Raw genomic sequence first — 24,581 nt, forward strand, 5'->3', positions numbered from 1 at the left:
TCCTACAAGGAGTTAAACATTGGCTTCAAAATGATCCCAATAATATATAAAGGTTTTTACATACCAGGCACATGAAACATAAATGAGACTAAAAACATTCGCAAAGTATGACACATAAAAACGATTCATACTGGCCTTGCAGAAATTTGCCGACTTTTTATCAAGTTCTTGAAGAAAACACTGATTTCTACTGAACCCCGCACCACATTTCAGATGTAAAGCTGAACTGTGGAACAAGTTGTTGTCCGTGTATCCTTATTGTTCTTAAACAAAGGGCTCCTATACCACGTGAACAACAACGCAGCAAAATACGATTGAGAATGGATCGAACCTTTTTTGATATAAAAAAAAAAATCAAACCTAAGGTAAAAAAAGAAATAATAAGCGCAGATTTTTTTTTTGCCGGAAAAAAAATAATACTACATCTTAGTTGTGAGAGGCCATATTAAAAACAAGAGTCAAATAAAATGTATTATGAGAACTAATTGTGCAGAAAAAGTAAAAGAAAAACATGTCGCTTGTGTAAGGTTAAGTACATTCACAGGACAAATGAATCAGCTGAAACGCGCAGAAGCATTTTGGGAACAACTTTTAAAGCACACAACCTTGTTACGGGTCTTCAACACTGAGGCGTTTCCAGACAGAGAGGGAGCGAGTTGGAGGGAGTGTGAGAAAATACAGGTGCTTTCTAAGCCACCTGCGCCGTGGCTGTGTCAAAATAACAGATGGCGCCATCTAAACTAAACATCAATCTCACCTGACGGCTGGTGATGTTTACGAGTGAGTTGGCTCCACCCGGAGCAACGCCTGGCAGACAAAAGATGGAGCTAAACACAGTCTTGCATGATCAACCACCATGTGCCCCCCCCCCCCAACACACACACACACCCCCAACGTTAACCATCGAAAGTGGTGATGTTCATGTGTGCAGAGAAAAACAGTCGGCTTTACTACAGACATTTTAATAGTAGCATATGTCTTTACAAAAAAGGGGATCGTGTATGTGGTTTACAACATTTCTACGTCAACCATTTATTAAAAATAATATAGGCTTGAAAAGTCCCTCTATAAGCATTTAGGAAGTACAGTCATTATAACAGAGGTTTGAATATCGAGTGTCTAAATTTCTCATTACACGGTACAGTTGATACAGTAAGTCAGTCGTGTCATTTGCAATGAACATTTGTGTGGGAGACACTTAAGTTTCTTTCAGCCTGAAGCGATCTTCAGGAGAAATATAAACTCCACGTCTGAATTTATGAATCAGTTTGTTTGTGAGGTGAAGGAAATCGACTCTGTTACTTTCTGTCTTTAAAAGCGGGAATAAAATCTTTTGCACAAGCATCAGTAAGTGGACTTTTATACAAAGGCGACGAGCTGCTCTATTAGTAGAAATGCAGAGTAAGAACTGAAGGCTAAGGAAGGAATGATTTGCATCTTTGGCTGTGGGGTTCATTTGTGATTATACTTCCCCAGTATGACATGAAGACAGTTGCCTCCAGATTCCAGAGGAACATAGAACTAGTTTACTGAAACGTGACAAATTCAGAAGGTCAGTTTTATATATATATTAACACAAGTAATTCCACAATTAACGCCATCACGTTCCTACTCAGATTTAACACAAAGTTAACCATTATTGCCACTATAATCAGGCAATGTTGAATTACTTTTGAACACATACATTTACTGCTTTTTACATCTACCCCAACATAAAATTAATATCAGAAACCATTTGCTGCTAAATATTAATTTTGAGTGAAAAAGAAAAAAAAAACAACAACCCAGTAGTTAATGTTAGAAAACAAACATTTACTGTACAAAATAATTAAGTGCATTACGTAAAATAGGCTACATCTTCTCGTGGGTTAAATTTGTGCTTTCAATTATATTTTGTAGATGAGTTGATGTTGATATTGGTTGGTATTTGACAACAAGATGATTCATTTCAAGGAGGGCTGACTTAATTCGACAGAAAAATCTCATCATAAAGTCATTCTATATGATTTTTTTTTTGTCAAAGTAAAGCGAAAGAAGTTTAATCCCAGTCAGGGTCTTACTCTGTTACCTGTCACATGAACACACCGTATCTATCCTTGGTTTCATCCACAAGGCATGTCTTAAATGAGCTCTAATGTCTTCGGCCTCAGGGCTGCCTGAGATGAAAATAATCCCAGAGCTTTCGAAATGTTTTAACATTCACCATCTCTGTTTGGGCGCATAATTAAAAAGCACTGCCCTAAATTGTGAAGCAAATATGGGTGTTTGAGTTGGCCTGGATCAACCTGAAATCTTAAGCCCCATTTAATCTCCATTCTCATTTTGGCATTACAATGAGGGTGTTGTCTGTGGAGAAACATGGAAATAAACTTAAGCTGAATGAAAGTTCCTTGGATTCTTGGTTGACAGCACAGGTTTGCTGTTTCTGTTTTTAACTAAAGCGCTCTTTCATCCTCTCAAACTTTTAGTTGTAGACTCCAAAAATCACTCAGTGCCAGCAAATGCAACCACGTCCCGGTCTTCCCTTTTGATGAAGTAATATTCATTGTTTTTTTCCAGTTTTGTGACATCCAAACTCCCAGGGGCCCAAACTGATCCGAAAGCCAAGTGAGAGAGAAAGAGAGAGAAGACATATTTTTGGCCTCCAGCAGGGGTCCGGGGGTCTTTGTCTTTGTGTGAGTGTGTTCATCAGAAAGTGCAGGCATAGACGATGCCCACCACAACAATGTTGCCAATGGTGGCGAGGATGGCAATCCAGAGCCAGATGGCGTCGCTGGACATGGACTGTGACTCATCCTGCTGGCCGTGTACAGAAGCAGCCGAGGCAGCGGCGTGGACGCTGGCAGAGGAGTTGAAGAGTGAGTGTTCACCGCTGTAGTCATCATTGGGAGAAGAGTCCATGAAGGCTCCAGTCATTACTGGGATCTAGTGGGGAAGGAGGGGGGAAAAAAAGGTACGAGAGTGGCAGAACTTTTAGTCAGCTTGTGTTAAAACATTACACAAACTAGCGGTGACATGGCTTTGTGTCAGGGATACGACAGGCCAAAAGTCACCTCCCAACATGATTCTCAAACACATTCATGTCGGGGTACTCCAACAAAAAATAAAATCTGTAGCATCTCCTAAAATGCTCCATCAAAAATCAACCAGGGTTTTATCTATTTTTTTTTACCATCTGCATTCTGCAACATGCCATTTCTTCTCTTCCTCTGATTGGCTCTGATATGGATTTATCTCACTCCATATGCATGAATATACCAGGTACTAGCCAATCAGAAGCAGGGTAGGGCCACGGGCGGGTCATCTGGGGACGTGCACCCAGGAAGTCTATGACCATTTCCTCCTGAGGTAGAAAGGCTCTTCAGCACCCAATACATTCACAAACCTACTCAAATATGAATAAATGGTTGAGGCAACATTTCCCCACATCCATTGTAGTCAAAAAAATTAAGAAAAAATTAAGCCACTGTGAAGGAGAGGCCACTGTTAGTACTGGTATCATCTATAGAAGTAGAAGTCTGGGAATAACTGCTAGCATTACAGTACGAAAAAAGGGAAAGTTTTTAGATGACAGGCAATAGATTTTGGATGTCTAATTTCAAGACATTAAATTTGCCTTTGCTCCGCTGGCACATTGTTCTACTTAGCGAAAGCAAAAACCAAAAAGGCTATCCACTGGAAAGACTCTGAGCTCCCAATTTGTTGCCTGTTGCCTCAAGAAGACCAGATGGTTCTGTCTGAATTGCAAGGAAATCAAGTTCTCCAGAGGCAACAGCAACACACCTCAGATCTCTCTGGCAAGTGTGCATAATTGAAAAGGTTCCACCTTCACTTCCACACTTTAACTTCAGAAACTGCGGAAACTAACGAAGAGGCTCATTCTTTGCTTGTTATGTACCAGCAGGTTTCTGTATAATTTGTGGGTTTGTGGCCTGAGCTTACCAACAAAAGGAGAGCAAAGAGAATGAAAAAAAAAAAAATCAATTACATAACAAAAGGTCTGGTTCTCAAAGGAACTGCTGGCAAAAAGACTTTCTGCACGCGTCCATGAAAATTCTGTGAGAGGGTGACTTTTTACTTTGCCAGACGTTGAGGGATTCTGGACACTGATAGAGTCCAAATACACTGAATTTGTTACCTGCATGTATCCATCGTCTCATGCTCCGAGCAAAGCACAAAGCACAATCCGTAGTCGTATGTACAATTGAATTTTTTACACAAGTACACAAACATTTGACCAAAACCATCTAGCCTGACTTTCCTGATAAATCATAGCATACCGGGTTTCCCCCAATTGATCCTGCATTAGCATTTCTATAAAGAAATGAACTCCATCACGACATCATTAGTACAGCAAACGGTTTCCTGCACAGCCACGCTGGATCCCGCTCACACAACGATGAGTGTGTGTGTTCATCTGTGCATGAGTTTTGATGAAGTGGTGCTCGATTAACATGGAATAAATATTTCAGATGTGGCAAGTGAAAAATGATTTATTGCTTTGGACAATCCGACTACTGCAAAGGTTAGCCATTAGAGCAGAAGGAAGTCAGTGCTCTTTTCAGTGTGTGTGTGTGTGTGTGTGTGTGTGTGTGTGTGTGTGTGTGTGTGTGTGTGCGCGCGAGCGTGGGCTTCAGGATGTATGATTGAGAAATGCATGTACCATGTTCAGACAGGAAAACAGACTCTGCTGAGGATGCTGAAAACAATGCTAAAAATACCTCGGAGGGATGTTGAGCTCTCGCATACACAGAAATTCTCTCTTCCTCATTTGCTCACCTTCACTCTCTCTCACACACTGCTATTCACTCGCCTGTTCACACAGGCTAATGCACACAGACAAACACACACACACACACACACACACACACACACACACACGCAAAGACACACACATAAACAGAGATAAGGTCTTCCCTCACACAGGGGGAAACACTGTTTAGAGAGGAGAGCGAGCCCCCTCCTTCTCTATGTTCAATGGCCCCTGGTGGTGAATAATGACATGACACATCCTGTGGATTGCCTGCTGTTAACATGAGTATGATGGGGGCAGACAGGCATGCGTGAAGTCCAGCAACCTGCGCCCCCCCACTCCACACCCACACACACACACACACACACATATACACACATTGTAACTGCTGAATCCCTCAACTACGGCATCACTGTGCGTACCTTTCATCCCTTTCAACATGTATATATTTATCTCCCTGTCACGAAGGTCATGAAATACAGCAGTAAGCTAGAGTACAGTCACACATAACCTTGTCATTAAATTTCATTTTGTAAAGAAGCTTTCAATGCAAAAATTAAAAAAAAAATGCATTCAGTAATGACGTGTCCTTCCAGCCGACCAATATAATGTTCAGCTTTTTTATGTAGAGGAGTGTTTATCTCACCTCCTCCTAAATTTGGATGGATCAAAATTGAATTGGTTGAATCAGTAAGCACACGGAGGGATAGCGGGTTATGAGCTACAACTGCAATGCGACGACACACTGATCATTAAAATGAAAATTCAGTCATTATCTAGTCACTCTCACGCTGTTGGAAGGTCAGGTGAAGTCCAGTGAACTCAAGAATAAGGCATTGCAGTAAAAATGAACAGTGACCACATAAAAATAATAATTTTTTTTAAAAAAAACATACACAACAGCAGAAGAAAATGCCAAGTTGTTTTGAAAAATAGCACTGACGCAACGTCTGTAGTGAGGCTTGCAGCTTTTAGTGGCATGAGAGTGAGTGGATAATGACTGAGTTTTCATTTGAGGGTGGACTATCCCTTCAAGCGCTGAACTTCTCAGTAAAATGATCTTAATTTCTTCTGAGGTCTTCTGGATGGTTGCCAATAAAAAGTATTTGAGTTTTACTTAAGAAAAAAAAATAGGAGGAACTAAAAATAATTCTATTTCGACTGAAGTTTCTCTCCGGTTCTTCAGAAATATTAACTGAGCAATCCCCCCAAATGCAAACAGTGATACCTTTTGTGCGTTTTTAATGTGCACATTTATGGTAATGAGGACGTCAGTGGAGACATTTGTTTATTTTTACCTCCTACAGGCCTGTATTTGGATCTATTTTTACTTCGTTGTTAGAGTTAATGAGTCCTTCTGACCCTTCTCATCAAAATCTTTTTAATTTTTTTGTTCTTCTAAAAGTCACACCACAATCTTACATTGCATTCAAAGCTCCATCTTCCTTAATCCAGAGTTCAGTCGGACGGTAACTGAAGCTCTCAACCCTGTCTGCATTCTTTATATTTATGTTTTATTTATAAGCAACTCATTGTCCACAGGAGTGAGCTGTTTGCATAAACGGGGAAGTGTACCGAATAAAATGAAGTGATACTGGGAGTGTGTGCAAAATATATTCCGGTCTTAAGCCTGAACCTAAATATTTGATTGGCTGGGTTTACTATTTTGAGCGGTGATGCTGTGCCTATATACGTATGTGTTTCAATTACACGTCAGTATGTCATCATTTTCCGTGGGGCTGCTCCTCTGTCTATTCCAGCCCACAAATCCCATGTGGATGCTTCACTTGACGTTAGTGCAGCAAGAGGTTGAGCACTAATGGAACAGAGGGAAATAGAGACCTCTGGATGGAGTATCCCCAAGCATCTGAGCACTTAAGTGGGCAAAGGTCATCGCCTTTACTACCAGGAAACCCCTGCTTATCGGCATGTATGCATGGATGAGTGAACTCTGTAATAAAATTATAGCACTGAGCAGCGTTTACTGAAAACATGCTCGAGCTTAAACTACCAGCAAAACGGTTCAGATAAGTACACCTGCACTAGCACTGCATGAGGACACAGCTTTGACATTTACGTCCCTTTGAAAATGTGAAAGTGGTCAAAACTTTAACCTGATTGTTTGTCTCCCATTTGACATTTTACAAACCTTTAACTTCGTCTATGAAGCGTGCAACCTGGCAGCTCTGAAGCTGTAAGTTCGGAATGAAAAGGAGGAGAAAAATGATCATGTTATACGGAACCAAGATGTCCCTCCATCAGCTCCAGGAATCCCCTGATGTGCATATTCTATGTCTTATGTTTGTTTCACCCGGGTAGACGCACACACACACACACACACACACACACACACACACACACACACACACACACACACACACACACACACACACACACGCACAAAAAGCCCAATCAATTAAAGTCAATTCAGCGTAGTTCCTTCCACTGTCTGAGTCCACCTGCTCCACTCTCCCAGCTTTGATTTATTTAGCCAGGCTGTCCTCGCCATCCTACATGGATGAGCAGAGTAATTGTCAAATAGAATGGACTGTAATTGCCTCGCTTCACCAGTAACTGCCCAGTGAAATGGCTTTGGAACAATGAAGCAAAGCCTAAATAAATGTTATTGAATCAGGGAAAACCAAGCTACAAAAGCCTCTCGAGCAAAATCAGACAGTTGAGATTTTTTTTGTGTTCAGCAATATCAAGAAATCTCTCTGAAATCAGAGGTACTTGCGTCAACGTGGAGTACAAACTTCAAGCTGCGCAGGGGAGATCATTCATTTGGACCCCTGCAGGGTAAAGAACGGACCGGGTTCTTGACATCACACGCGCAGTCAATAAAAACATGCCTGCTGAGGACTTACAATCATCTGTGCTCTTTGAATTCATAAGGGATTCTCATAATGCATCTTAGGGTTTCCCATATGATGTCATTCAAAGTTAGCAGGATTTCTGTCAGTATTTGTTTGAAAAATCCCATTTTAACTTCCTCACAGTGTCGCACAACAGCATGACAAATCTACGTCATTGTTACTGCTGTACAAAGTGATCCGTCATCTCAGTGGCGTGTCATTATGATACCATAATTTGGAAATGCACAAACACCGAACCGTTTTCAATCTTTAATAGAACACAACGCTAAAGTTTCTGCACTCTTCTTTTTTCCCCCGGATGTCTCAAACTCTACCACATTCGTGTGTATGCCCTTGTCTTCTTTCAGAAGCTCGGCGCATTGCACGCTCTCTCCATCAGCACCTTTCCCAGACTCGTGACAAGATTTTATGCCTATTTGAACCAAAAAAAAATTTTTTTTAAATGGGGGTTAAATAAAAATGACTACAATTCTGTTTTAATTCAAAAATACACAACCGAAGAACTTTTTGAGCTGCAGCTCCGTTAAAAACATGTTTGCACATTCTTTTGACCTGAGACACCTGATAGATCAGTGTTTAATCATGTCTCATACGATTCATTCCTCCCCTTTGTTTTACTTTGGATTTCTTTTTTATACACACGAGAAGATAAAAGAATTATCTTTAATTTCACCATGGGGTCTTGCTTAAACACTTTAGTCAACTTTTTTTTTTTTTTTTCATCACGCTGTGGCAGATACAAGCTCAATCATTATCATTCATAGAGCCCATCTGCAGCTACATTTATGTAAGTAACATGAACCTTGCGTAGTTTATATACGTTCCACTCTCGGCATCACGTTCCATACTCAACTTTTTTAACTTCTTGGTTTATCTCACACTTTCTAGCTTATAGTTTTCAGCATTGCGTAGGGTTACATCAGCCTCTCATTTTTTTTTTGACAGTGTATCAATAACCTAATGTATATACAATACAGGACACAGCAGACCACAGAAATGAATCAAACTGAAAAACCTCCGAAGACTAAGCACGGTGAAGTGAAGGTAGCGACATTTCCCTCTGGACGACATAAACAACAAGGAAGGCCGGGGTGAAAACACTTGGTGTCGTCTGTCCTCCACTACAATGTTGCATATTGGACTCACATGTTGCCCTAAATCTCAGAGGAGATTTTACGAAGGTTTTAAGGAAAGCTTTTTCACCCGCACACAAGCGTTGAGCGTTCCAGTTTCAAGCCTGGTTCCTGCTGCTCAGATTTACAGCTTTGCTCTCATTGATTTTCCCCGTCTCAGCAGCCCAGCCGCATTTTAAATCTTACAATTCAAATCTTATAACTCGATAGAACATTAAGGCTAGTCTAAATGATCTCTGCTGGACACACTGGTCCACGGATATTCTATAACACAGCTGGAGAGGTTGTCTTTGATACATGGTTCATATTTTCTGTATTTAATTTTTTATTTGTTTGGATGAAACTGTGACAAGGTTAAAAAAAAATGCAAAGAGAGAGTGATGCATGTTCATATTTCATTGCTGATTTGTAGTCACGTGGTCTCTGTAAACATGGGCTGGAACTGAATGACTCAATTAGCAAACACAAGAATCCTCCTCAAACAGAATTTGCCTTCTTAGTCATTATGAGAATTCTGTTTTATTAGATCTGCAAAGATGCTTTTGTTTTCAAAATCGTATTCATTTCTTTTTAGTACCAGCTTTCCATATTTCCGTTCTGAAATTCTCTGGAAATATTGCAGCCTTCATGAAAACAAAATCAGGCATGATCCTTGCATTTTTTGATGGTTTGGTTGTGGATAGAAGATGAGGCAGCTGAATTTGTGATGGTGGTTTATACATGGTTTAGATGGTATTTTTAACACAGCCCACTTAAACTTGTGAAGTTAATTATTCAGCTTTTAAAAGTCCCCAGTCACACTGGCGAGAGCTCGTCAGCTAATCGCATGACTGGTTCTGTTGATACATCATCTTAAAATGGGAAACGGTCACGTAATACAGAACACCTTATAAATATAGGATGACAAAATAAAGGTATACAAAATAACCTGCCTAAATAGTTCAACAAGACATGGATAAACCTGAATGAGTCCGACTTATTCGGATGCTGCAGCCCCTTCATCCTTTACACCATGTCATGGATTTGGTTCTAAAACGAGCAAAATACTTTCCCCTCTGGACACTCTCCAAACCCCAGCAGACCAACACTGACTGCATTTGGTCTAAAGTGCCAAAAGACCTAAAAACACACTGGGATGATCATCAAACTCACAAAAGCTTTCTTGAGGTCACTTTTTAACCTCTGCATCACCTCACTGTGACTATAGACTGTGGACTTATGTCGAAACTTTAGCTTTCAAAACTTTCAAAAATGACCCACTGAAGAACAATGGCCGGTATAATTCCAGCCGTACGCTCAGAAATCCCACATCACTTTGATTTGAGCTGAAACATATTTTATATTGTTCCTCATCCTGTCAGCTCCTTCCCAGCCAAAACACACACACACACACACACACACACACACACACACACACACACACACACACACACACACACACACACATCCCTTCTCTACCTGTTCCTTGTTGTTGTGTCATTAGTCCAGTTTGTAGTGGAGTTCTGTTTCCATTGTTAGTACTGTTCTGTTTTCATATATCCTCTTTTATCCCTCATATATATATATATATATATATATATATATATATATATATATATATATATATATATATATATATATATATATATAACAAGAATGGTCCATACAGGATAGTGACAAACACCGCTGTAGTTATCTTTTCTTTTACGGGTTTATTCATCATAGAAGTATTGTTCAGTTGGTGGCTATAAAAATTGTCGTCATTTACATTAAGATTTTTTTCTTTCAAATTTTACCTAAAAAGGCTTTTTCACGATGGCCAAAGGTCATTAATCATGCAACGCTGCATACATTTTAAATATGTATAGGATAGATTATGTGCAGCATGTGTTTCATGGTACAGTTTACACCAAAGTACACATCACACTGGAACAACAGATTTCCTGCAGTGCAATATCGCACACCACTTCCAAATCTATAAGCAGAGCTCGCTCATGTATTTTACATCACCGGCAATTTCAATTAAAACACACCCAGTGGAGTCACGTGCCACCTCCTGCGGTGTCTGAGAGTCGGTAGCTGCATCTGCCAACACTCGCACAAACAATCACGAAAGCAGACAAACAGATTTTTAATGGTTATTGCAGAAGAAACACAAATCAAACAAATAACTCTGACAATCTGGCTAAAATCCATTAGGGAGCTCTATTAAGAACGTCTGGAGGTAAAGCGGCCATCACTCACTGTGCTAGTGCCTCTACTCTAACAACCACGTGAACAGTCTCCTCACGCAGGGATCAGGGGACCGCTATACCAAGCAAAGCCACTTTCAGGGATACAAATAAGACTTCAAATTAGTTCATTGGGGACGACATACGAAAGTGGGGATAAAAACCATGGCTCAAATAGGAAAAAAAGGCTAATTTTACAATCAGTGGTTAAGGTTAGGGTTACACTTGGTGCACACAAGGATTCTGGAATGCTTAAACCTTTTTTTTTTTTTAATCTAATCATAAGAACACACACACCAGACAATTCACTGAAGAGGTAGTCACTCGGCTTTCAACTGAAAACTATGCGCTGAACTTGGTATCGCCCAGAAACTTGTAAGATCTAGCAGAGAAGAAGACAAAACACAGGTGGACAGTCACGTGAACTGGCTGCGAGCGGGTGTGCAAGATGCTTTGCATATTGGAAGTCAGACAAGAGGGAAAAAAAAAGTTTCATTGTTCGTTTTAGATGTTTGGACCAACTTCTACAAGTTTAGGTACACGACATCCAGTGGGTGACACTTCCACTGGTGTTCCTTTCACACGACAGGATGTCAAGAGATCGGAGAGACTGTCGTAACATTGAGATTATGTCTGTAAACCTGCGTCAGGTGCATTTGGCCAGATAATCTGTGCTGGTCAGCCTCAGCTAGAACTCAGATAAACCAGAATATCCTTCAGTGTGCACCCAGCTTTAAGTAGCAGTTATGATAAAGCTCAAGAAAATAAATGTGTGTGCGTGTGTGTGAAAGCTGTGTTTATAAAGGGAAAAAAATATATTACCACATTCTGGATGTAGCTCTTGCTGGCGTCAGCAGTCGCCCCTACGGGTCCGAGCGTGCCTGCCTGCTCACTCACTGTGCAATACAGACGAATCTCAGCATGGAGACGGAAGCCTTTAATTGAATCTCCACTCATGTAAAACTTGGGCCAGTGAGAGGTGGGCAGGGTAGGCTCCGCTTTTCACCCGTCACTAATATACAGAGCAAGCTGAAAGACCCCCCATTCCACTTTGATCTCTAAAGTGCAGAGCAAAATGATGAAGAAACGTCTAAGGCGGTACAGATAAAGGGGAGCTTTTACTCAGTGCTTCTGTGATTCATGGTTCTATCGGTCGTGCTCATGAGCATACATTCTTCAGAGCGCTACTATTTGTGTGTAATCATTAGTACAGCTATAATAATCATGTGAAATGCTACGGGAATGGCTTTTGGGCTTAGCCACTCTGGAAATGAACCATCAACTACATCAGTGTGTATTTGCAGTAAAACCACCATATTTTTCAAGCAGACAGAGATTTTTCTTGCTAAAGGGGCAATTTGTTACGGTTAAAAACTATTACCAGCAATGGGTTCATATGCAGAAGTGCTCCATAATGCTATTATTGCTATATATTCTGCAGGCTTTTTTTTTTCTTCTTTTTTTAAAAATTTCGATCATATGCAGTAACATCACAGGTCACTTCGACTTCAACCACCTCAAATTCTCCCTCTCCCACACCTCCCGTCTGAACAAATTCCAAATCCAAGAAGTCTGTCACGCCAAAAGACTCCAGGTTATGGTTCAGCACCGGACACCGCTGCGCCAGACCCCCCCCCCACACACACACACACACTCTCTCAACCATCTCTCCAAGCTCTCGCCGCGCTGACCTTGTCATCACTGGTCTCCAATCATTTCCTGCCTGACTCCCCAAGGCTGCAATGACTTCAGGAGAGCAGAGTCACTCCTAATCAGGGATTTCATATACGAGGAGAACTCACCTCCTCAAGGAGTATAGCACCTCATACCACCCCCCCTTTCCCTTCTGAATCATATCAGTATCATATCCAGGCAATTATTCTCCTTTTTCCCAAGGAGGTTCTGTCCGTCTGTCTTAAGGCTTATTGACCGTACACCAAAAACTGATAAAGGAGTAAGGAGAAAACACAGCTTTTTAAACACAATTTGAAAAACTGCTTTTTTTCTTTTTTTTTTTTTTTACATCAGTATAGACTATAGCATCACTATAGAATGCTGTTTAATGGCTATGTTTATAGGAGGTCTACAGATGCATGCAGAGTGTTCCCACCATTATAAATTACGCTGAATAGCACCATCTATTACATTTTTATCAGTTTCCTTCTCTTTTTAACTGGATAATCTGTATTCACAAATCTCTGCTGCTCTGTCCTTAATATCCTGTCTCATTAATTAATGCGATGTCTTACTGTGGTATAACTCTCCTGGGAACTGAACTGAAAAGAAGGCAGAGTTACTCTCAAAGCCAGATGGAAGGAATTTCATTGCAGATTTTAGAACAAACTACCGATTTATACTCAACGATAAATCCAAATAGCCTCTGTTCTTCTACAGTGTATGCTGTATACATGTGTCAAGTGTAGAAAGTGATTAATGACTCTTCTTCTTAAAGCTAAAGTTGTGGAAACTATCATTGTGCATGTAACTTCTGTGTAAATCAGGCCAGTTAACTAAAGATCGAAGGTCTTATATTCATACTCAAAAAAAAAAAAAAAAGAAGACATCGTTGGCGATGCCCTGTGTATGAATTCATCTGAGTTCGATATGGTTTTATGAAATGATTTCCTCATTTCAAATGTTCATGAGCTTGTTCTTCCATAACCAATTCTAATGTTAAAGTGTTTTCAAGAATGTTCATGCGTTGCCTGGTTTTGACGGCTCCCCTTCAGATGAAGATGTTGTTGACCGCAGCGATCAAGACAAGAGCTTAAATGAACAACTAAAAATCCTCAATAATTAACATCGTTTCCAAGTGTCACACAGCCATATTTGTGCCACATTCCAGAAACTGACTGGGAATATATTCCCACGTTGGAATTCTCTGGGAATGCTTTGATTCTTTCATTTACTGTAGCTACATGGGTAATAATTCATCTGTTATTTATTTTTTTTCTGTTTTGTGATATTTTGCATGCTAATTTGTCACTAAACCTGGTGGAGGGCTGGAGAAAATTGCTTAGGAAAAAAAAAAATCCATCAAATTTCTGTGTGGGTTTGTGTGTGGGGTTGCGGTAGTTGTCAGCGATCGTATTTTTCATTGGAATTATGGAAAAACTGCCAGTCCTGTTTTCGAGACACTTGGTGAAGGGGTGTGAGGAGGGAACATATTCATTTTCAAGGGTGTTTAAATTTTTGTTTTTTGTCCGAAATTAGCTTGTTTTTGGGGGAGGTTTTTCCAATAAAAAAGAGCTCTTCCAGTACATTTATCAACTATATTCAGTGGCTGCCTAATATACAAACAGCCCAAGCTATCTATGTGCCATTGATGGGTCTAAATGCTGTTCCTAGATACAAACTGTAATTCCACCTACTGAAGTAAGACACCAAAACATTGTATTTCAACAGATAGAAAATAAATGTAGGAAGACGCTGCCAGGGGAAAATCTCCCCCACCACCTACACGACTGACAAAAAAAATCCTGTCTGATGAGCCAGTGATGGACTCCTATGTTTATATACTACTGTTAATGGCCAACAGCAAAGCCACACAACAGCTGCTAAATTAAATTAGTGCGTCACTTTGTGTGCATGTGTGTGTGTGTGTGTGTGTGTGCGTGTGTGTGCACGCTGGTGTAGGTGCTATGCCGTGTGCATTGCTGCAGGTTGGCATGTGTGTTTGTGAGTGGTTACAGTTCATATTTCCCTGTGGGAAGACGAGGTGGGTGAGGGTGTTGTGAATTTGTCACATGTGTGCCATGTTGGCCTAGTTACAGTGTTTCAGATAGCAACACTCCCTCACTCTTCATGCCCTCAATCTTAAATCAGTATGAATGTTACAGTATGAGTGTGTGAGACTCTGTGTTTTGTGTGTGTGTGTGTGTGTGTGTCAGTTTATGTATCAAGTAAAGGCACATTTATTCATTTTTGTACATTGTGACAGACCACATCAAGTCATATTGGAATATTTCCATCGCAAATAAAGATGCTTTTGTCATATGGTTACATGCATTAATACACACAACTGCACTTGAAAGCTTTGTATGTACTGTTCTGTGTCATCTGTCTATGAATCACTGCTTAATAAATAGAATCCTTTGTCTTTCAAAGGCTGAGATGGATATGTATGTGACAAGGAGCGACGGGAAGGCACTCAAGACACACAGAGGCGTGTCTTCGCATGTGTGTGGTTTTTGTGCATGCCTGCACATTAAAGCAATCTTCAGACTCTCAGGTGTAAAATGAATCAATCACAGTGTGTTCGCACTCTCTGAATTGATACCACACTCTATAGCTGCTTCTAACCACTACATAGATTGGAAGAGGTTTTTCTTTTTTTTTTTTTTGCATGGGGATAGATTAATCGGAATCCCACACAGCACTAAGCCTTTAGGAGCTGTGCGATGCTTGCAGAGTAGTTTCAAGCTCAGAGGGATATGTGACGTACATACCAGATTGTTGTGTTGCACTTCTGGTTGCAGCAAGCTCAATACTCATCCAGACTGAAAGGAAAATGCCTGAAATAGTGAAAAAATATGTTTTCCATGCTCTTTTGCAAGCAGCTCAAAAGAGTGAAACACAACAGAGGCGTAATGATAAAATAATCATACGTGCTGCGTATCTTTGGAGCTGAAACACTGAATATAAATTTAAGATATTTAGCTCAAATACATCAAAGCCTCAGCAAAGAAATCTTGAAGGTATGAAAAATTCAACATTTTATGAAAAATCAAAAGTTTCACCACCACTCATGCATACCAGCAGGGATTCCGAATGATTTCCTGTACATAATACAACTGACTGTACCGTAAGTGCCTGATCCATCATCTGGGCATTAAAGTTGCATGCATCCGAAATGAGAAGGTCACAGTCAGATTTGCTTAATATAAAATATCATAAAAGCTGTGGATCATTATCCCAAGCTTGAGTTAGATGATGTAAATAAGGGCAATAAATCTGCCGATGCATAATACTCGCTGACAGCAGAGGCAAATAGCAGGGAAATTGAGAGTAGTCCATTTGTAACCTTAATTATTACAGATGCATGACACACAAATGAGCTATCAGACCAAAAAAACTGAGACCCAGCAAAGGAAGCGTGTCACATTCCAGGATGATAACATATTGTATGCATGCTGAAGTTTGGAGGAAACATAATGAAACTGTCAGAGAAACTTTAAATACTTTCTTAGACTCCGGAAGAAGATTTTTATAGGCAGTGAAGGTTCATATGTGATAGAACCTCATCTCCTTTATATATTAAACAAGTGGCGAGACAAAGAAAGAAGAAGAAAGGCCCGTCTTTGTGCAGCATGTCATTGCTTCAAGGGAGCTTGTCTTTGTTCCAATGCAAGGTCAGTCTCAAAGAGTTGAAAGAGATGGAATCAAAAGTAAGTTTTGCTTGTTGTTGCATTGTTTGAAAGTGTTTGAGGTACCAAAGAAAGGAACCTGACAATAACATTTGAAGAATTCAATTTAAGGGATGTAAAAAAAAAAAAAAAAAAATCAATAAATCGGGCAAATTATACAAATACAGCTCATAAATTTAAGCTCAAACCATCAAGCAATAATCAATTCTTCTTTTTTTCTTCTGTTGCACTCAGTGTTCAATTTACTGTAGCATTTTAATCAATACCTCCTGCCAACTATTCTAGTTGAGACTCACTACGTAACACTCTTATATTGTTTTATTACTTTATGTCCAGCATGCTAATGATTCTAAAAATCCATAATGATTCCCAATAAATTACAGCGGCCGGGGTGATGTGTGACTGCAACCATCACTCTTCTCTGCTTGTTTGTCAAATCGTTTGTAATCAGCTGCTTTTCTGCATCTCTCTAGCAAAGTAGACCCACTCCCGATTGTTTAACTCTCATGATTAAAACCCACGTTTCCTTTTTATCCAACAGAAAGGCTCATGAGCTGATTTCTGATTTACATTTTATATGCGATTTAATGACAGGAACGTCAACATGGAGCTTTCCTACGATGCTGAGGCAACGGCCATTATAATTTCAACCCAAATCGTATTCAGAGACGTATCAATACAAGGATGGGGCTGCTTTTGAAATTATCTCAGGATGAGTGCTGAATAGATTATTTATGTAGGAATACATAATTCATACATGCTGAATATCAGAGGCGCAGTCATATAGAAAGCATCATGCAGTTGGGGGGTTAGGTCTATCAGGGAAAGATGTTATTACTTCATACTTTGCTGTCACAGTCCATCAAGTCTCTCTTTCATTCTCCCCAGGATTTCTTCTAATGTGCAATCACTCATTTCAGGTGCCGGGAGATGTTTGGTTGACACCACAAACATGTTGTAAGATAACATATCACGCAGACACAGAGGAGTCACTGAATACAGCCGCAGCTGAGTCATTTTCTTTATCCATCCCTGGGTTTTGTCAAAGATACTCTATCACAAACAATCACCCACAACAAGAGGTGCCTGTAGAATTCTAATTTTCTATAAGTGGGCCCCTGTCTCACCAATCCCACTCCGTACTGACAGCCTGTCCTCTTCAGAAGAATGAGCAAATCCAGTATACTGTGAAAACACAATGAAAATGTTCTATAATTATGTGACTAATGCCATCTGGTGGCCACAGTAGATATGACAACAGGAAAGTGCGAAGCCTCATAAGGTTATTAAAAAGAGGAACACAGAGGTGGAGGGGGCAGCGAATAATGAGACTCATGTTGACTGCTGAGTGGAGACTCATGTTGGGACTCATGCTGGGTAGATGAAGCTGCTTTGACGGTCGCCGCTGTTTTAATGGTGTTTTGCAGCTGTTTTGACGGGATATTTGGATAGCGTACAGTCACTGATGAGGGAGTAGATACGAGGCAGCTGCAGCGGGATCAGGCTTGTTGATTTTGTGTCACCAGCGGTGAGTGTTGGCTTCCTGTTTTTGTCAAAAGAGTGCTCATTTGAACCTAAACCATGATGTGTTTCTAACCATAACTAAGTGTTTCTGCCCTGAAACCAAACCAGAGATTGCTAAAAATGTGTTGTTTTGGGTTGGAACAAATGACTTATATAGCAGTACCGGTTAGAGGACTGTGCTCAGCACTTTGAGAGAAAGATGTGTTGCTGAGACAGTTATTTCCTCCTGATTCGCCAATATGGAAAATCCCAAAAAAATTTCGAGACATATGGCCTGTAAAAATTCGGTCCAAGATTTGTTGCTTAACATGTGGCTTTAAGCAAAACAAAAACAACAACAACTGGTCATAATCTGACACACTGACAAAATGAATCCCATCAACCATTAAGAGCACAAACAATATTTGTGCTGAAGCAATCTAACCCTGTAACAGGCTGTTATTTGTTTCATATGTTTTTTTAACCGAGCAACTCAGAAAACACGGGGAACAAGGCTTCATCAGATGAATACCACAACGTCTTTGAAGTGTTTTATGTAACCTGCAAACCCTCAAAAAACCAGAGTATTAATACCCCTCAGGCCTGAAAATAATGGTGTACAGCTACTGTAGGAAGTAAACTAATTAGCCGGACATTCTTGCAGTTGTTGTTGTTTTTTTTGTTAGGATAAAAAAAGAATCTACCTTCCAGGCTCTTTATATACAGGCCCATTAAATGACCTCAACATGTAGGAAGATTGACAGAGGAGCGTTTCCTGCGGTTGCTAAGCTATGATTGAACAATTGTTCTTCGGGGGATGGCTTTAGTGAACTCTGTTTAATTACGAGGCTGTTTAGCGCCTACTCCTGGAGTGATCAGTGCTAAAAATAGACCCTTATTTCCTCATAATTAGCACTTTGTTGCCATAGCTCCCAGACCATAAAGATGTTGCAGAAAGAGACTGAGGCTGCCTATAATGCAACCACCTGCGGAAGCAACAGCATGATGACATAAACTGTTTTTTTTTTTTTTTTTAATGAGGCTTTGCTTTGATTACGAGCGAGATGTCATTAAAAAAAAAAAAATTGAAAAGCAAAAAAAACCAAAACTAATAAGAAAAAAGTAGCACATCGTGTTCACGCTAAACACTCCCGCCTGGTGTGTATTCCCCTGTTCTCTCAACATGCATCCATCAAATGAGAGTAAACTACGAAGTGGTCCTGCTGTGAAGAGCTTGACCTCTCCTTCAACCCAGCTATGAAAATTATCTATTAATAGAGATGTGTGAAGCAGAGTTGCATCTTCATCACTTAAAGGCTTTCTCTCTCTCTCTCTCTTTCTCTCTCTCATTCTCTCTATTTCCCTCTTTTAATATATAAATATATTTGTCTATCCACTCTCTTAGTTGATGTTAATATCACAGTGTAAACTTTATTTTGATTGATCTACATTTTAAGAAACAAACTGTCTAAGCACACAAATGAAACCCAAAGACATGAAAAGTCTTCAAATCGTCTCGGAAAGCTGCTAAAAATAGAACACAGCGGGACTAAGAATGGCAGATTTTTGTTTTTTTCATCTATCTTGTGAAAACACCTCCCGTCTGATTGGTCTGAGGTGATTCCTATTTCCTCTGGATGTTAACAACATTCCAAATCAAAATAAGGGTACGTTTCCACTATCTCAAGGCCACAGTGTATCTTTCTCAGAAAAGCAATTGCTGAAAAAGCTGACAATAGAGCAGAATGGTAATGAACTCTTGGAGATGAAAAGGTTGGTGTGCCGTTGTAACATACTTCAAAATAAGCCTCCACCAAGGAGACCAGGAGATTTATTTTTTAAAAGGGACAGTCAGCGCATGAAGAATGCACAGTGAGATAACATAATTGAATTTTTTATGCAACCAGGAACATAGATGGTCTTGATATAGCCCAGGAAGCGGTGGCTTTTTTCTTTTTTAAAGTGTGTTTAATAGAAAAATAATCTAATTTTTGAACTTTCACTCAATATCCAGCAACGTGCACAGTCACAACCTCTGGCTGCACCTCTCCCTTGTTCATTTATCACTTACATCAGTTTATTTGTTTAATCTGAACCATCTGGACTGCAATAATGAAGATTTAGTTCATAACATCTATTCATTTTAAGTCCTAATTGTATTGAATCTTGGCCTGTTGTATTGTCCTGTCTTCTGGCACCAAAGTAAGCTTAAGTGGATTTTCTAATTTTGTTAGAATCTCCAGAAGAGGGGCGAGGTTGGGGGGTGGAGGGGTGGTGGTGGGGGGGGCTGGTTAATGTTGGTAAATACAGATGGCTCAGTTCACGGTGAAGCTGTCAACCACTCCCTCCATCCTCGTTCTTTCCCTCCCATCCATCTTCTCTTACAGAAGAAGAGATGGACAACCCTGTCAGGTAGAATGACTCAGAGCCACGGCTTCACTGAATAAGTGGGTGAGTAATGAGAGAGGCTGATGGCCTGCTGCGAAAAGACTCAACATCTGAGGTGAGAATACGGACACAGATCAACGTCACCTTTTGAAGTGTCCAGATATGAGAAGGGTTTAAAGTGAATAAACATACAGAGGATCAACTTTAAAAACCAGTCTTAAGAAGCCTGTCCGTGCGAATGTAGTGTTCCTGCAAAAAAAAAAAGTGTCAAAGGTTGACTCCAGAGGGTCGGCATGTGTTTGACGGACACAGGATCTGATGCTGTTTGTGAAAGGTCCATCAGCTGAAGCCCATCTGAGACTGGCGAAATGCCCAAGATGGCTCCCGAGCCTGTCTACAACGCATCAAACTTGACCTCAGCATCTGATAGTATGAGCCGGAAAGACACTGACTCATTGTTCAAACTAGAAAGCACTCAGAGAGCGTGCACCTCTGCCAAGGAGGCTACGTGCAGGGAGACTAGGAACACAGCATCATCAGAATCTGCTCATAAATGTTGTTTTGAATCACCAATACTAGCACAAGTGACCCAGAACATGTTCTGTATGCTCTCTGAGAGTAACACTTACGCCTCCATCCGCTGTACAGCATCTAGACTACAGACCTCAGATTCCCCGATGCCAAAGCGTTCTTCTTTTAACCGTTTACCAACGCCACTACTAGCTCTTCTCTGCCATTGGCCTTGAACAATCCTCAGGATCCAAGATCTGAAATTTTGTCAGATCACCTCCAAAGCTGAATCACTTGTTCCCTGAAATGTTCACTACTTTCCCCCCGAATTTCCATAAAGTCCACCGATTAGTTGTGGAGAAGGAACAAACAGACAAACACTAATTTGAAACAATTAGGAATTAATATCTAATTCTTATTGTTTTGACCGATATTGCAAAATGATTCAACTATTAGAAGGAATCATATTTCGCTTGCCATTATTCAGCAAATCTTTTTTTTTTTTTTTTTTTTAAGTCTGTAGAATATCATTTGCGTTGTGGGACATCTCTGCAGCACAACAGTTCATCCAGAAGCGTTATGTCACACACATTTTACCCTTTTGCACATGCAGGTGATCACGTTACCTCCTCGGGGGACGGAAATAATGATGTACACAGTCAAATCTCCAAAGATGTGCATGCAGGATTAACCATCCGAGTATTTGGCTTAAGTTCTGAAACATTTTCCAAGTCGGTCGAATTTGAGTTCTGTAAAAATTGAAACTAGAAGGCTCGCTCCTCCATGACCTCAATCTTTTCCAACCATCAAACTCTGACACGGGTGCCGTTAAGCCAATAACCTGCACTTTTAACAGAGTTCTCACTGCATACTGTTGTCGTCTCCGCCCCGACACGTCTGCACCCACTTCCCTCACCCCATGAGGAGGGCCTTCTGGTGTCAGTTCAAAACACTACACGGATTCAAGAAGCGCTCATTTGAGGTTTCTAGACTTCAGTGTATTCTTACACACAAATCCGTAATCTATGGTCTCGGCTATGATTTTTTTTAAAGTATTCTACTCCATTCTAAGCACGAAAGTCTTTTATTTTTCAGTAAAATTACCGTAATCAATTCAACTTGGTTCTACTTTATTATCTCTCTGTTTATTCTTCTTAGTCTCTCCGTGATTGAATTTAAGAAAGTTAAAGGATAAATTACCTTCAATTTAGGATTCCAAAGTTCCACCATCACCCATTAATCCATGTTTTGTCATGCTGGAGGGTGCCGCTACTTTCAGCCTAATGAAGTATGCCCTTTTCAATTCTTACCAGTGACGCATCGCTGCCAAATGCAAATCCTTTACCAAACACAAAAGCGTGCGGCTTGTTCTGTGGAGAGCTATTTAACATGTTTCTGATAGTCGACAAAGACATTTCAACAAAAGGAGGAGTGACAAATGCAGCGAAACGAAGCCTAATTGTGGTACCATACTGGACTGGTTTTCCTGATGAATTTTCTTGTCTTTTACAAGTTTATCCTAAATACCCAGTCTTAGTTTCTTTAAGACATCAAGGAAGATTTATAGACGTAATGAGCTTCGTACTCTCTTACAGTATCCAGTATTAATGACCTGTGCATCCTCCCAACGCCCCAGTTGAAGCTCTTTTAAGAGTCTGACTTCTTTCAAAGGAATTCTCCCTGTCTGTCTGAATGAACGGTTCTTACGTTCGTCATCCTGTGAAGACAAAGTGACGGTGAAGTTTGCAGGTGAGAGAACCATAATGTGATAAATGGACCAAAAATACAAAATACAAAATTCTTCCAATGTGAAGTCCATTTTCAGAACTCTAGGGACAATTTCCTGACTTCACTTACAATCTCCATTATAGAGGGCTCAGGGCTCTGGAAATCATTTCACCGGTAAAATTACTCATTGCATTCCTGAGGAGAAGATATTGCTGGATACTTCTCACAAAAAGTGTGACCTGAAGAGCGGCAGGGAATGAGAATAAGCTAATGAGATCACGGTGAAATGGAAGCAAAGCGGAGCCTCATCTAAACCAGGTTAGAACTATTGCATCAATCAATTTTTGTCACCCTGCACTACCACCAAACCTGCTACCAGCAGCTGGTCCCCACCTTCAACTGTTTTAGGAGCATAAGAAAGACATGCATCAGTTCAAGTATGGGCATCGTATGATCAGGACCAAATAAATTCACCACCCTTTTCAGTCCTGATCTGCGCTGTCTCTGCGTCGTTCTGTTCCTTCAACTGTGTTCCCTTCTTGCACAAACTGCTTCTTTTCAACTTTACTGGCTGCGTGTTTCTCATGCTGCAGATCAGTTTAGGGAGAAAAACCCCCCACATATAGGCTTTGAAGCCCTCCCTGCTCCGGCTGAGTGGTTTCACAGTGACATTCATCCATCAGCAACCTAGACAGTAACTTCTTACGGCTGTCACTGCCCTGTCATTGGCTACTGCTACACTTTTACTTAAGAAAAACTGCTCCGTATTGTTTATTTCAATCAACACAATTGATTATTTTACCCATAAGAAGTTTTCAAAATTAAACTAAAACTGACCATCTATGGTTCCCCTCCGGTGACGGTAAAGAAGGTTGCGCAAGTCAAAGCCAAAAGCTGTGTGTTCAGACTGGGCCCATGCTTCGATGCATTTCTTTCAAGGGTACGTGATTGAAATAGACTTTGGAGTCGTTGGTTTAGTCTGGCCTGTGTAACGGTAATTGGCAGCAGAGATAATGTCATGAATGCTCTAAAAGCAGCTGCACATAAAATGGCATAAAAGTGGATGGCACCAGACAAACCATGAGACGCCAGTGAGCGAGACAGTGGGAGGACAGGAAGAACACAAAATCAGCTCCTGATGAAAACAGACCCACAACTCGTGTTGTCGGTCGAGCTAAAAAAGAAAAAGAAAAAAAGAAAAAAAAAGGAAGTGTATTATCAATATGATATATGTATATCCAAGGTGACGACGTGTATCTGTATTAAGTGAAACAATAAATCAATTCAATCATCTAATTGAATTCAATTAAAATGCAAATCTTGTGTGACTGTGCAGAATTAGTCTGAACACTGCATTCAGTCATCATTTACTCCAAATTCTGGTTAAATCAATATGAATTAATATTGTCATTAACAATTTCTTTTCATGTAAAATTGTATCATACGTATATTCATTATATTCACCATGACAAGCCTCTCACTAATTAGGAATGATCACGTTAGAATGATCCTCCCGACTTGTATTGCCACCGGAACAAACAGTACCACAACACCAACTCGGTTAAATCTCATTTGAAATGTTTAGATGCATTTCTGTTTTTTGCCATAAAGGAAAGATTTGATGTTATTTGTCTTTATAGATGAATTGTAAAGAGCGTCAAGTGAACTTGTTGGCCTGCCACGCCCATGGGATCAATTCACAAAATATCAAAATAAAAAGTTAAGTGGAGCCGACGTGCAGGAGAGGGAGAGACTTACCTGCGCCATGAATAAGAGATCCATACTGTTGCTCAGTTCAAGAAGGCACTCAATGACAGAAGGAGCCCTGCGTGCTGTTTTCTCTTCTCCGATGGAGCATTTGTCTTGTTCCTCTACACGGGGCTTTGCAAGTTGTCGGACTTCACGTGAGGATCATTGTCGAAGATGGCGAATTAGAACAAAACGGTGGAGGAGGGGAGAGAAAGAGAGAGCGAGAGAGAGAGAGAGAGAGAGGTATAGGAAATAATAATAACAGGGGAGGAAACGAAAAGAGCAGAGCAGACGGAGGGATGAAGAGATGCGGATGCGGGAGACAGCGTGAGAGAGAGGCGGTGGAGGAGACTGTGCAGCTGGAT

General features: G+C 40.4%; 1 protein-coding gene across 1 annotated transcript; it reads right to left on the reverse strand.

The window, feature by feature from the left end:
- Positions 1-956: 956 nt before the first annotated feature.
- On the reverse strand, positions 957-24,581 carry LOC147246432 (uncharacterized protein C14orf132). The gene is made up of 2 exons (XM_086182618.1): positions 24,226-24,581; positions 957-2,925 (listed from the first exon to the last, which is right to left on the reverse strand). The coding sequence occupies exons 1-2, from the start codon at positions 24,247-24,249 to the stop codon at positions 2,689-2,691; spliced, it is 261 nt and encodes an 86-aa protein (XP_086038744.1). The 5' UTR covers positions 24,250-24,581; the 3' UTR covers positions 957-2,688.

This window comes from Aulostomus chinensis, chromosome 17, assembly GCF_037954235.1.
Source record: "Aulostomus chinensis isolate RoL2024-O1b breed Wild chromosome 17, RoL_Achi_v1.0, whole genome shotgun sequence".
NCBI classification, from domain to species: Eukaryota; Metazoa; Chordata; class Actinopteri; order Syngnathiformes; family Aulostomidae; genus Aulostomus; species Aulostomus chinensis.